Below are 13,319 nucleotides of genomic sequence, written 5' to 3'. Positions count from 1 at the left end.
ATCATGAGACCATGGATAAGATCAAACACCTTCTGAGCTTTAGTGTGTTCATCTGTAAAATTAGGATACTCAACCTGATGGTGTCTTGAAATACAAACACAAGGGTTCTCTCCTTGATAGCAGAGATAACTTTTTTACTTGGTTCACTGTTAAATCTTCAGTATGTAGAACAGTGCCATGGCATATAGTAAATACTCAATACACATTTTTGCCCCAAACTAAGCAGAAATGATTATAGGTCAGAGTGAACAGCCTTTACTTTACAACAGTTACTTCAAAACAATAAAAATGCTTACAGGCTGCTTTTTATTTCTTTTAAAATCAAAATTTTTTTAAGTTCCCTGGAGTGACTGGTTACTGGTTCTTAGAAAGTGATCTATGTATTAAGAGAGATCTACAGATGATAAAAATCTGAACATGAAACTATGTGTTGTCAACACTGTAATTTTCCCAAGGGGAAAAAAATATCATTTCAAAAGCCTTAAAGGAGCTCACGATCTAAAAAAGATTAAAGTACTCAAATGGAAGAGTATCAATGAGAAAAATAATCCTACTTTTTAGCTAATAAAGTGTTAATATCTGAGTATCTCAGAAGTAGTCATTTGGATACCATTTTATAATCTTTCATCACAAAGTTAGATTTGAGAACACCACAAAGTTCAGGCAACTTACCATTATTCTAAGTATACAAAACTATCTAGAATACTGCAGTTATACTAGTTCTACAAAGCACCAATTAATGTATAAAAAGTAAAGGTTCTTAGTATGTGATGTATACCAAAATTTGATGAGTAATTTACTTCAATGATACAAACTAACACACATATATCACTAACAAGTATGAAATAGTTACATTTATTAAAATATGGAGTAAACTGACTTAATTTGTAGTATAACTTCAGTGGCCAGTCTCAGTAATTCTGGAGAAAAATTTCTTCCATGCTACCTCATCACAACCACAAAATGCCAAATTGTATGAATATACAAAAGAAAGACAATAACTTATTAAGGGGAGAAACAGACGACAGTCTACTAAAAACACAGACTAGTTGAGTGCACTTTTTTCTTCATGAGAATTCCATAAGCTGAAAAGTTGTATAAAAGATTTCAATGCTCAAATAAGTTTGAAGTGGTATCATACTCTATTTTCCAGAGTCAATTATGTATTATCATAATAAAACCAGAGAGAAATACACAAGCAAAGAAACAATATGATTTTTTTAATCCAGCATTTCTCCACCTTTAGTGGGTAGGGACACTTAAAGAATCCTTAACATCTAATTCAGGCTAAGGAAAGTTGGTTCATAGTGAATAAAAGTATGTAATAAGAATAGAGGACTCCTTTATTCTTAATTCCTAGAAGCAGTCCCTTTCCCTTGTTTCATCCACTAAGTTCCTTCTGTGAAAACAGGGTATAATATATTTCACTCAGCCTTCTTCTCAAGGACTCTGGACTCATTTTAGATACCCCTACTTCAAAATGGGGTGGGGGCTGCCAACTATAACCATAAACCCCAAAAACTATTTCAGAGTTAATAAACTCCAAAAACAAAGTGTGTCAAATACCACTTGCTATTTGACTCTCTTTGGTTCTAGAGTTTCGATAGTAAGAGTTTGGACAGGGTGATAGCTGTATTTCCAAAAGATTAAAATTTATCCAGGCATGGTAGCTCAACACTATAATGCCAACACTTAGGAGGTGGAGGCAGGGTGATGGCAAGTTCAAGGTTAAGCTGTGCTACATCACAAGGCTATCTCAAAATACCAAGGACTGGGAATGCAGCTCAGTGTTAGAACACTTGTCTAGCATGTGTAAGACCCTGGGTTAAAGCCCCAGCACTGCAAGAAATAGACAGATAGATAAAAAGAATGAAAATTTATTTAAAATGAAACCAGTGAGAGGAATGACAAAACCAAGAGAAAAGAGCAACTCCTCAGAACAGAGCATGGGCAATAGCCTTTTCAAACAACCATGCCGTCTCTATTTTCCAAATGCATTTCTGTATGTGCTGCATAAATTTAACTTTATTTTTGGTGGCCTTACTATATTCACCCACTAATCTCAACTATTTGTAAATTCTTTTGTATTTTCTACATACACAATCATGTCATTCATGAGTAAACAGCTTTGTTTCCTCTTTGCTTTTCTGTCTTTTTGAGGCAGGGTCTCACTATATAGCTCAGCCTGGCCTCAAACTTGAAATCCTCCTGCCTCAGCTACCCAGGAGCTAGGGTTACAGATGTGAGCCCCTACATCCTGCTTGCTTCCTGCTTTCTAATCTTTTTTGGTTATTACATTTTCTTACTGTATTAGCTAAAACACTCCAGTACAACCTGAAAGGAGTGTGGTGAGAACACACATCTTTGTCTTTTCCTGATCTTGGTGGAAGGAACATTCAATATTTCACCACTGAGTAGAATGTTAGCTGGTGGCAGGGTGCAAGTGAGCTTTATCAAAGTAAGGAAGTTTCTCTCTATTCTAACTTGCAGAATGACTAATGTAACTAAGTAATAAACTTCATCAAATGCTTTTTGACTGAAGTAATCATACTTCCCTTAGTGTATTAATACGGTCAATTAAACTGATTTTCTAAAAACCTTTTATTTCTGGAATAAGTTCCTCATGGGCATTATATTATTTTATATATCACTGGGATATACTAATACATTATTTAGAATATTTGTGTCTATATCCACAACAGATACTTGCCTGTAATTTTCCTTTCTTATAATATCCTTGACAGATTTTAGTATCAAATGTATGCTAAACTCAGAAAATGAGTTGAAAAGTATCATGTGCTGTGTTATTAAAATGCACTCCACTAATACATCTTACTTTCCAAGACAAAAGTCAATTCCCTAATAGGACAGAGGTTATAATCTATTAATACCTCTTTATTTCCTATGTGAAATACCCTCAGCAATGTACTACTAATACATACAATAAAAGAGAAAAACAGCTTTTTCTCATGGATAAGGATAGAAAGAAGAGAATTTTGTAAAAATTACATACTGTAAAATGTTATTTTACAAATTCAGTCACCTAAGCACCATTTTTTATAACTAATGCTCAGAAAAGAAAGTCAGTCATACTCCTAAGTGTGAAACTTAATTCAATAAAAAATAAAGAGTTTCTGAGGAAATAAATGCAGAAAGCTTATTAATATAATTAGTGTATGGTCAATTTCTGTATTAAATAAAAACTATCCATTCAGTAAATTTGAATGTTCATTTATGGTATTCTCTTAAAGCAGTAAGTACACAGATGTATATTCTATATGAACCTCACCTAATTGGAAATACTGGAGAGAAGAATAGGATTTAAAAGTTAAATTTATAAAATAGTGAGACTCTTTTAAGAATATAGTACTATCTTTTGTTCAAGAATAACTACTAATTCACATAGTAGCATGCAATTTAATTATGCCATACAATCTCCTTTTTAAAACTTTCATCCTACAAATGTCAATTTATCATGTAAAAGAACCAAGATACATTTTAAAATGCAAAAATATATTACTGAAAGACAATTAACATCCATTAACAAAAATTTTTACATGTAAAATAGATAAAGGGCAACAAATATTCAACTGGTTATTCAATTTACTTTAGAATTTAGAAAGGCTTTAGCAAGATAATGGTCTTTTAAAAAAAACTGAGCCAGATGTGGTTGCACACACCTGTTAATCCCAGCAAATCAGGAGGCAGAGCTTAGAATGATCAAGGCTTAAAAGATGGCCCCAGGCAAAAAGTTAGTGAGACCACTTTTCAACCAAGCCAAGAGTAGGGGCACACACACACCTTGTAATCCCAACTACACAGAGATCCTGGCTCAAAGTCAGCCAACGGCAAAAACATGACACTGTCCAAAAACCAACTAAAACAAAGAGGGTTGGGGGCATGGCTCAAATGGTAGAAAGCCTGCCTAGCAAATCTGAAGGCCCGAGTACCTTCCCCTGTCCAAAAAAACTAAGCAGGATGGTATATACAACTACCACGTTTATTCTTCCTAAATCTCTGTAGCTAAACAGAGGCACTCAAGATCATATCAATTACCTAATCTACTGATCTAATACCTGTTGAATACCTACTACAGTACCTTAATGATTAACAGCATCAATCAGATTTTAATTTCCTCTCTCCTAACCTTCTCACAAAAATGGAATCTTAGACTACTAACAAACTTTATGAGTACTGTTCACAGGAAAAGTATAATACACTTCATTTATATATTTATTCACTTTAATAATAACAGAGCCCAAGGTATAAATACTACTTTTGTGCTCTCTCTTACTTTCAATTTTCAAAAAAAAAAAAAAAAAAATTAAAAGCTTTTAAATAATATTTGATGATGGGGAACATTTTCTCTTCTTTCTAAGATTTCTCTGGATTTTTGCTCTCTAATGTTTTTGCACCAAAATCTCCCATGGGGAAGGGAATAAAATAACAAAGAACAAGCAAAAAATATAATATATGTTAGTACACACTATCAATTCTATTCTAAAGTTGTACCCATTTTATTCTAGAGCTAAACAAAAGATGTTAAAAATAATGACAATATCGTATCAAAACATACTATGTTTTATGAAAGCTGGAATTGGTAGACTTCAATTTCAGAATCCAAATCTTGATGCACCAGATTTTAAACAAAACTAAGTATTTAAATGTCTCCAAAATTGCTCAGTGATACAGCAGACCCTATTACAGTGCTTCTTTTGTTTCTCAATTACTTATTAAAGAGGCTTACACAGTAAGCCTAATCAAAGTAAATACTTAGTACTGCTAAACTTAGAACACACTAAGGGACACAGAACTTCAGAGAAGGGGGGATATACTGTGGAAAATTTTAGTCGTTTCATGGGAGATGATAGAGGGATTTTACAACTAGCATTCATATGGGGCAAATGCAGTCCAGGAAAATTACCATCCAAAACCAACCAAGGCAGAAAAAGGCAAAGTAACAGTAAGTAGAAAAGTATTCTCCATGGTAGAAAGGCTAGAGCAAAACTAGCAGAATCACTATTAAGGTATACATGAGCTATGAATCAAGCAAAGTAATTCAGTTAAGAAATTCAAAGTTTAAAAGAATGAATTAACATCAAAATGGGTCTGTCAGTAGGATGGTGACAATGTGAACAGAGGAGGAAAATTCTAAAATGCCTGTTAAGACAAAACAGCCAGATGTCAGGGATCTGAAGGTGATAGAGAAAGAAGCAGATTATAAACACAAGGCTTTTAGATTATATGTTTAGATAATCACTTCCAGAGCTGGGGACAAGAAGTTAATTTACATGGGAAGTAATTCATTTTAGGACTGCTATGCCTAAAATAACACCTAGAAGTCCAAGAGGAAGGTCTGATATACAGAATGAGATTCAGACTCAGATTTCTAGAACTGTCAAAGTTTAATAAAGTAAATAAAGGAAAAACACACTGAAGAACAACTGATGACAACAGGTGAGCTATGTTAAGACACTTTTGTTAACATGAATTTTCTTATAATCTTCACAATGGAAAGAGCCATGGGCTAGATATAGGAGATACAGATTCTGGTTCAGCAATTCATAGAGTGTCTGGATCAAACCACAAAACTTTTGAGCCATGACCTATCTGGGTCTTGGACTATCCAATTTGAATACTCTGATTTCACATATCTCAAATAAAACTAAAAATCAGGGAATTCACTCATACCTACACATTAAAAAAAAAAAACACATCTACACAGAAGAAGAATTCATAAATGGTCTTAACATAATCTGTATTTATCCTTTCAGAAAAAGAAATAACTAAATGTACTGTCAGGCTACATCAATAGTTGTTAATAATAAAAAAATTTACATTTATATCATCCTTTCCATTTATACATTTACAGAATATTTTTAAATAAACGATTTTACTTTAATAGTTACAAAACCCCATGAGCAAAACAAGCATCACCATCACCATTGTACAGATGAATAAAAAGATACACAAAGGTTAAAAGCACTGTCCAATATCATGCAATTAGTAAGTGAAGAGCCAGAGATAAAAATCAGGTACAATTCCCAGTTCACGGCCCTGTCTATTAGGCTGCCAGGGTTTTCAAAAACTAAAATGTACAATGTCTCTAAAGAAAATAAATACAAAGGAAAAACAAGAAAGAATGAAGCGCATGGAAATAGAGCCAAGTATTAAATGCTGATGCAAAAAATAAAAAAACGATAAGCTAATGTTTTTCTTTTTCAGTGAATGTAAAGCAAACAGGTAGAATAAGAGATACAGATACTATTAAGCAAGAGTTTGGAGCTATGAAAAAAATTAAAAATCAAGATGCCACCTGAACACATTTATGAAGCCAAGACAAACACATCATGCTATTCTTACCTTTTCAGTTGCTGAAACAGATGGCTTTGATACAAAACCCAACCTGTCCTTCACAGATAACTTAGTTACATTCTAAAAAAATTAAAACAGACATATTCAGTGTTTCCCCAAACATATATGTCTGTTGGGATTTTGAACATTCTGATTCTACTACTAATATATACTAAGTTATTGTATATACTGGTGCTATTCACAGAAACTTGGCCTTTTTTTTAACAGATGAAGAGGGAGAGGGAAAAAAAAAGGAAAGAGAGAGAAAATAAACAGTATGCAGTATTACTCAATTGTGAAACATCAAGATGTAAAGTAAGTTCTTAAGCAGGTGATTGCTAACGTCCCTTCCCCTGATAGGTGATCAGAAATTCTTAGAATTCCATATTAACAAGCAGAAAAGTCTACATATTTTAAAAGATTGTTAAAATATATGTCTGCTTCTCAAGTGTAAAAATAAGTGTCATCTTTCCTAAAATATGTTGATTTGTATCTAAATACACAGTATTTGCTGATGATTTTAGATACAGGGATAGAGGGGTTTTTAAAATAACTTAATTTACCAATTTACATTCTTTATCTTCTTATAAGAATCTCAGAATCTTACTCTCCAGGAACTATCTAAGAAGATCATTTTAATAGGTGGCATCTATTAGCTAAGCAGCTAAGTAACTCTGTTTTTACACAGCAAATCTGAAAAATCTGGAGAAAAAAGAAAGCTAAGTTTCAGAGACTGAGAGTGTCAAAACTGCCACAAGAAACTGCCACGCAAGTATAGACAAAATGGGAAGAAAAGGATATATGGAGAAGAGAATCCCAGTCAGGAATAAGTGATGCAAAATTCTGAGCAAAGTGTATGAGTATGTGAAATAACACAGTACCAAGCATGCTTGAACTGATGTTTTAAGCCTTCCCTTTCCAAAAGTTTACAGTTCAGTCTACTGCATAATTATTTCTACAACAGAATTCTAATTAAGTGATGGAAAAAATAAGATTTAGTATATTGTACTTCACTGTTCAGGCAGCATATTGAAATCTCTCTCTTCCACAAAGTGAAAAAGAGCTCTTTCTCATAAATATTAACCAGAGAGAAGAATTTAAGATTCAAATACTACAGGAAAAGTAAAGATAGTGAAAATGTTATGGTAAAAACAACTTACAGGTAGAGTTCAAATATGTAAACATTTCTGTGTGAAACATAAAATTAACTGCAATTCAAGCCATGAAGGGAAGTTTAATTTACTGAGAACCTATTATTTGAAAGGCACAATGATAAGACCTTCCATTTACCTGAGGAAGGTCTGAACTAGCACTCTGGGCTTCTGCTGGTTCAATAGTACTTGAAGGTACTGGACCCAACCGCTCTTTGACCGACTGCTTTACCACAGGTAAAATGGGTTGCTGGACTAAAGGCTGCATTACCTCAGAACAAGAAAAAAAAAAAAAATTTAAACAAGCTGATTAGCCCAGGAGCATGAAAAGTAACCTTTGTTATTTTGTACTAAATTGCCCAAGCATACAAAGTTTAAAGTCCAGCATATAATCAAACCCAGTGGCCTTTCAATTTTCTTCACACATGTATATAAATTTTTCCTTAACAAGAAATAACTTATAAAGTACAGGAAAAATTAAAATCCATCCTTCATTATCTTTTGTTTTAGCAACTGAAAAACAAACTACTATAATATACCTCTCTGAACAATCAACCTAACACTACATAGCATATTGACTGATTTGCTGACTGGGGAAGAGCAGTAAAGGCAAGTGAAAAGGAAGGGAACAAATATGAATTTCTAACACAAACCTATAGTCTGAATTTTCAGAATACATACATAGCACCTACCACTTAGTGAGTGCCTCCTATCTGCCATGTGGCTTACACATATCATCATAAAATTCTCTAAAGTAGGATTAATCTCACAATTAAATGAGAACCCAGATTGGAGAAGTTTAATAACTTTCAAGTCTACACAGTTAGCAGCAGTAAAGTCAGGATTTGAACACAAGTCCCTTCAATTGCAATGCCTCTGCTCTTAAACACTATATGCTAAGAGCTATCCAACAAACAATTTCACACAAATTTCTCTTTTACCTTAGGGGAAGTGGTTTGTAACTGTTGGGTGCTTCCTTCTCTGTGCCAATAAACCTTAATGAAGCGGTTGTTTAATACTGCTTCAGTACTTGATATTGCTTTCTTTGCTTCTTCATATGTTGCAAATTGAATAAGGGCACCTTCAGGATCACCATTATAGGCAACCTAAGATTTAAAGTATTAACAACAGTAAATTTCTAAAGGAATCTGTGATTTCATACAGTATAATTCCTCAAGACGTAAAATAGTTGTTCTTCCAAGTAAGATGCCATCTTTTTTGCTTCCTTATGTCTAGATTATTACCATACTCTATTTTATTCCAAGAAATTGGTAACGGGATTGTTCATAGTATAAACAAAGCCTCTTCACCCTAACAGGAGAGAATGCTGACTGTACAACTGTTACACATAGGCACTCAAAATGTTTCTCCAATTTTAATACTGACAATAAGAAATAATTCCTTTGTGTCAATGAGTGACATGGTCAAGACCCGCATAGTCTGAAGGCAGTATACTACTTTGAAAGAGGTAATCTCTAACTAAAAATTACAGAAAACCCCATTTGTACAATATGCTAAATTTGTAATTTTTACATTATTTCCAAGAGCATGAGAAAAATTTTAAGACAAAAAAAAAAAAACAGACCTACATAACAGCAGTATCAATCACACTTGACACACAAAGAAACTGAGATTGAAGGAATGTGGGTCTATAGACCTATACAACATACAATTAAAAAACTCAAGACTTTTACATTTCCTATTCCTTCAATAACAGTGGTGTTTCCCAAAGTGTGGCATATAAACCACAAATGGTGAGCAAAAAAATACAGACTAGAAACTAATAGTACAGTCTGAATCAAGCTGTCTGGTTAAAACCTTGGCTGACTCTCACATTAGCCCAAGCAAGTCATTTAATCTTTCTATGCCTCAGTGTCTTCTTCTATAAATAAGAATAGTAATAGTACTTCTTCCTTAGTGTTAAGAATTAAACAATAATTCATATAAAACAAAGCATATAATAAGAACTCAAAGAACTCAATAAAGAGTACTTATAAGGATGAAGTTTTAGGTAGCATTTTAATAATTATGCATTTATTAGGATTTTAAAACATCAATTTCATCAATGTTTAATTAAAGATGTTTTAAATGATTTTGAAAAACATTTTATAAATAATAATGCAAGTCATATGTACACACAGCAAAAGGAACAATAACGAGAAGGTAACAATCAATTAACTGCATAAATACAAACATAAACAACAGGGATATACCATGTTTTGATCTTCAGCTTTAAAACATGTACTAATATTACTGGTGCAGTTAATTATGTGAGGAAAAAGTATTTTGAGAACATTATGTCTAGACATAAATGTGGTAGAGCAAACTAAATTGCCATAAAGAGATAATCAAAATTATGTAAGTAACCACAGGATAATCTGCACACTATGGGTTCATAAATATTTCTAAATTTGTATACGCACAGAATATGTAACAAAAAAATCTAGAATAACATGTGGTGAACTATAACAATAATTTAGGTAGGGGACTGTGAGAAGCACAAAGAACTGAACAGGAAATATTTCATTTACATCCTTTATACAACCACATTGTCCTAGCCCAAACAAACGCATATTTTTTCCTATTCATTACTTTTGTAACAGTACTCTTTTTTAGTGGTACTAGGGTGTAAACTCAGAAATTAGTGCTCACTAGGCTTCCTCATTTGAACAATATGCCTCTAGCCCTTTTTGCTCTCATTTTGGAAATAGGGTCTTGCTTTTTGCTCCACAGCTGGGATGATAGGCATGTGCGCCACACTGTCCAACTTTTGTCCTTTGAGAACGGGTCTCATGAATTTGTGGGTTTTTGCCTAGGCTGTTATGGGACGATCTTCCTGATCTCACCCTCCCACGTAGCTTGGGAAGACTGGTGCATGCCACTGTGCCCAGATACTGGTTGCAATCTTGTGAACTACTTGCCTGGGCTGGCCTTGAATCATGATCCTACTGATCTCAGCCTCCCAAGTAGCTAAGGTTGCGGGAGTGAGTCACTGGCACCAGGCTAAGAGTACTTTTAGAAAGGGAAGAAAATTTCCAAAATCAACTTAAGTTGAGCTAAGTCCTTTAAAATTTTGTTCTTATGGATTATTAAAATAATTATTAAAACATAAACATTTTAGTTGAAAAGTAGAATGAGGGGGAGCCAACATACTATTTCAGCACTTTCAACATATCACAAAATGTAAACTAAGTAATGTTAGAAAAGCTCACAAGCTTTATGGATCCAAGGTCTAATTTAGGTAAAGTCAAACACAAATTATACTGTCAATGTCTTACAGGCTGTTCAAAAGCGGGAAAGTAAATTTTTAAATTAATTACAGACTGCAGGATGTTTGGAGCCCAAAAGTATCTGTTAAATGCTTACCACACCACAGAAGTTGCAGGGGTAAATCTGACTGAACTATTCTGCTTAAATAATTTTGAGAAATTTGAACTGAAAACTACTGCAATTTTTACTATCTAAATGTGATTACTTAACTTTTTGTAACTTTATGAAAACCTCTATTAAGTAAAAAGTTTATAATACAATTAATCAAATTCCCACTTTTTGAGAGTAAAAAAAAAAAAAAAAGCCCACACATTTTTCTAAAAGGTGTGGTTTCATTCCATATCTGACATGGTTTGTGAATCACCTTCCTTGTGGTCACCATTTCTTTTCCTTTTGTGACAGATCATCACTTTTCAATAGTGATGCCTTCTTACCATTCCCAGCATTCAACTTTTTTGGGGGGGGCAGAGAGTAGTATTGGGGTTTGAACTCACAGCCTTGTGCTTGCTAGGTAGGAGCTCTATACTTGAGCCACACCTCCAGTCCTTCTGCCATGGTTTGGATATTGTGAAAGTGTTCCCCCAGGGCTCATATGTGGCAGGCTTACTTCTTAGTGTGGCTGTGTTGGGAAATGGTTTGAACCTTTAAGAAGTAGGGCCTAGTAGAAGGCTGTCAGGTCACTGGGGGAAGCAGTCTTTATAAGAGATTAAGGGATTCGAGTTAACTTTGTGGACCTCTGAGCTCTGAAAGAGTGAGCTAGTTCCAGAATAAACTTGATCCCTGCATAGCTCTCTAACTTCCTGTTTTAAGATGTAATGTCTTTGTCCCACATACATGTCTAGTGTTCTGGCACCAGCTATCATTACGTCCTCAAGAGATGCCAAATCAAGGGCACCATTTAACCTTGAAATTCCAGCCTTCAAAACCTGTGTGCTAAATGTGCCTTTTTTCTTTATTAAGTTAGCCTGTCTCAGTTATTTCATTATAGTAGCAGATATAATTTTCAACCTTAAAAATATTAGCAAATTTCCCGTAATATTTCTTTATAAACACAGTTTTCTTACTACATGAAGTTCCTTACATAATCAAGCACTGATACTAGAATCATTTCATGGCTCTCACCTGTAAGTTAACCAATGTTCCAAATCGACTAAAATGTTCATTAAGTTTGCTGATATTATTTAACTCTGGAGGAACTTTTCTAAGTTCAAGTTTGGTATTTTCATTTCCAAACTGCACTTTCTTCTGGAAGCCTGGGCTGTTTGTCCTATTAAAACTTGGTCTGTAAACAAAACGAGATGATCGATACATTATAAATCATGACCCCTACACCAAGCATAGAGGAATAAAGTCTTAAATATAAAATGGATGCCCAATTAAGTCAAATTTACCACAAATCTAGATGTGCTAATTGATAAGAAAATTTAAAATTTCTTCCAAACAAAGTTTCCAAATTAGCAATGTTCCTACCTTATTCCACTATGCCAAGTGAGAAGGGTTCTGCCATGTCATTTGTTATATTTTCCACACTTCTGATCTGCTCTTATTTAACACTTTTAGCTGGAAAGGTCCTGCTACCCTCATATTTAGTCATTGCAAATAGAACTTTTGTTTCATTTCTGCAAGAGCTAGCTTTCAGAAATTATCAGATTTTAAAACTTTGATCATTTAAATTTTTTAATTTGAATTTCAATGCAAAGATAACCACCTCAACCCGTTTCCAGCTTAGAAAGGTATTGGAAATATACATCATTATTTCCCAGAAAAGAAAAAAACTGTGGCCCAGAGATTATACTCTTTGCATTAAATCAGATTTAATTACAGTAATAACTAGAAACTATTGTTAAATATTAAAACCAAGACGTGGTCCTAGTCTCTACGCATGTAAATTTACAAATGAATCATCACACTCTTCCCAGATACTCTCATTCTCTACTCCTTTCTTTAAAGCCCTTCATGACAACTCAGTGTGTCTCCAATCTTTAAAAAAGCCCTTTGCACTTCCCAATAGGAATTACCTGAACACTAAAGTCTCTTCCTAGACCTGATCTACACCTTCTTTCCCTAATGTTTGGGGGGCCATAACTAACCTTCATATAGCTAGTGTTCAACAACATATAAAGTAAGGGGTGATTCCTTTTGGAAGGGAAAGAAGAAAAATTATGTCCTTAACCTTTATACTACTCTTGTAAGGAAATGTCTTTGTAGTGCCAAACACCTAACTTGAAATTTTCTAGGAAACAGCTTATATTTTAGGGGGATAATTTAGAAAATGGATTTTTTTTCTTTTTTTAAGAAAGCAAAGCAATAATCCCAAAAATCGGTGTAAAATAAAATTCCTCAATTTTCCCAGCCAACTTACTTATCAAACCAAGTCTTCTTTGCAGGAGCTCCAGGTTCTCCAGAGCCAATGGTTCTTTTCCTGGATTCTGAATCCACTACTATTCTCATACTGCTTTTATTAGGAGGCTTTTCTGTATTAAAACAAACAAAAATGAGAAAGCATACATTAATATTTTCTACCATACATTTTTGTTTAAACTC

General features: G+C 33.8%; 1 protein-coding gene across 17 annotated transcripts in view; it reads right to left on the bottom strand.

Moving 5' to 3' along the window:
- The window catches only part of Rbm26 (RNA binding motif protein 26), an 84,025-nt gene that overhangs the window by 30,608 nt on the left and 40,098 nt on the right, over positions 1-13,319 (bottom strand). For 11 of the 17 annotated variants that reach the window (XM_020186280.2, XM_074043161.1, XM_074043160.1 and 8 more), the window contains 5 exons: positions 13,138-13,249; positions 11,898-12,057; positions 8,447-8,611; positions 7,645-7,776; positions 6,364-6,435 (listed from right to left, as the gene is read on the bottom strand). In XM_020186280.2, the coding sequence (XP_020041869.1) occupies positions 6,364-6,435; positions 7,645-7,776; positions 8,447-8,611; positions 11,898-12,057; positions 13,138-13,249 (641 nt within the window). The remainder of the gene's footprint in view (positions 1-6,363; positions 6,436-7,644; positions 7,777-8,446; positions 8,612-11,897; positions 12,058-13,137; positions 13,250-13,319) is intronic. The other 6 variants (XM_020186286.2, XM_020186287.2, XM_020186288.2 and 3 more) reach the window with 3 other exon arrangements.

This window comes from Castor canadensis, chromosome 10 (genome assembly GCF_047511655.1).
Source record: "Castor canadensis chromosome 10, mCasCan1.hap1v2, whole genome shotgun sequence".
Lineage (NCBI taxonomy): Eukaryota > Metazoa > Chordata > Mammalia > Rodentia > Castoridae > Castor > Castor canadensis.
Note: the sequence above shows the minus strand (reverse complement) of the source record. Positions and strands in the feature narration are given on the sequence as shown.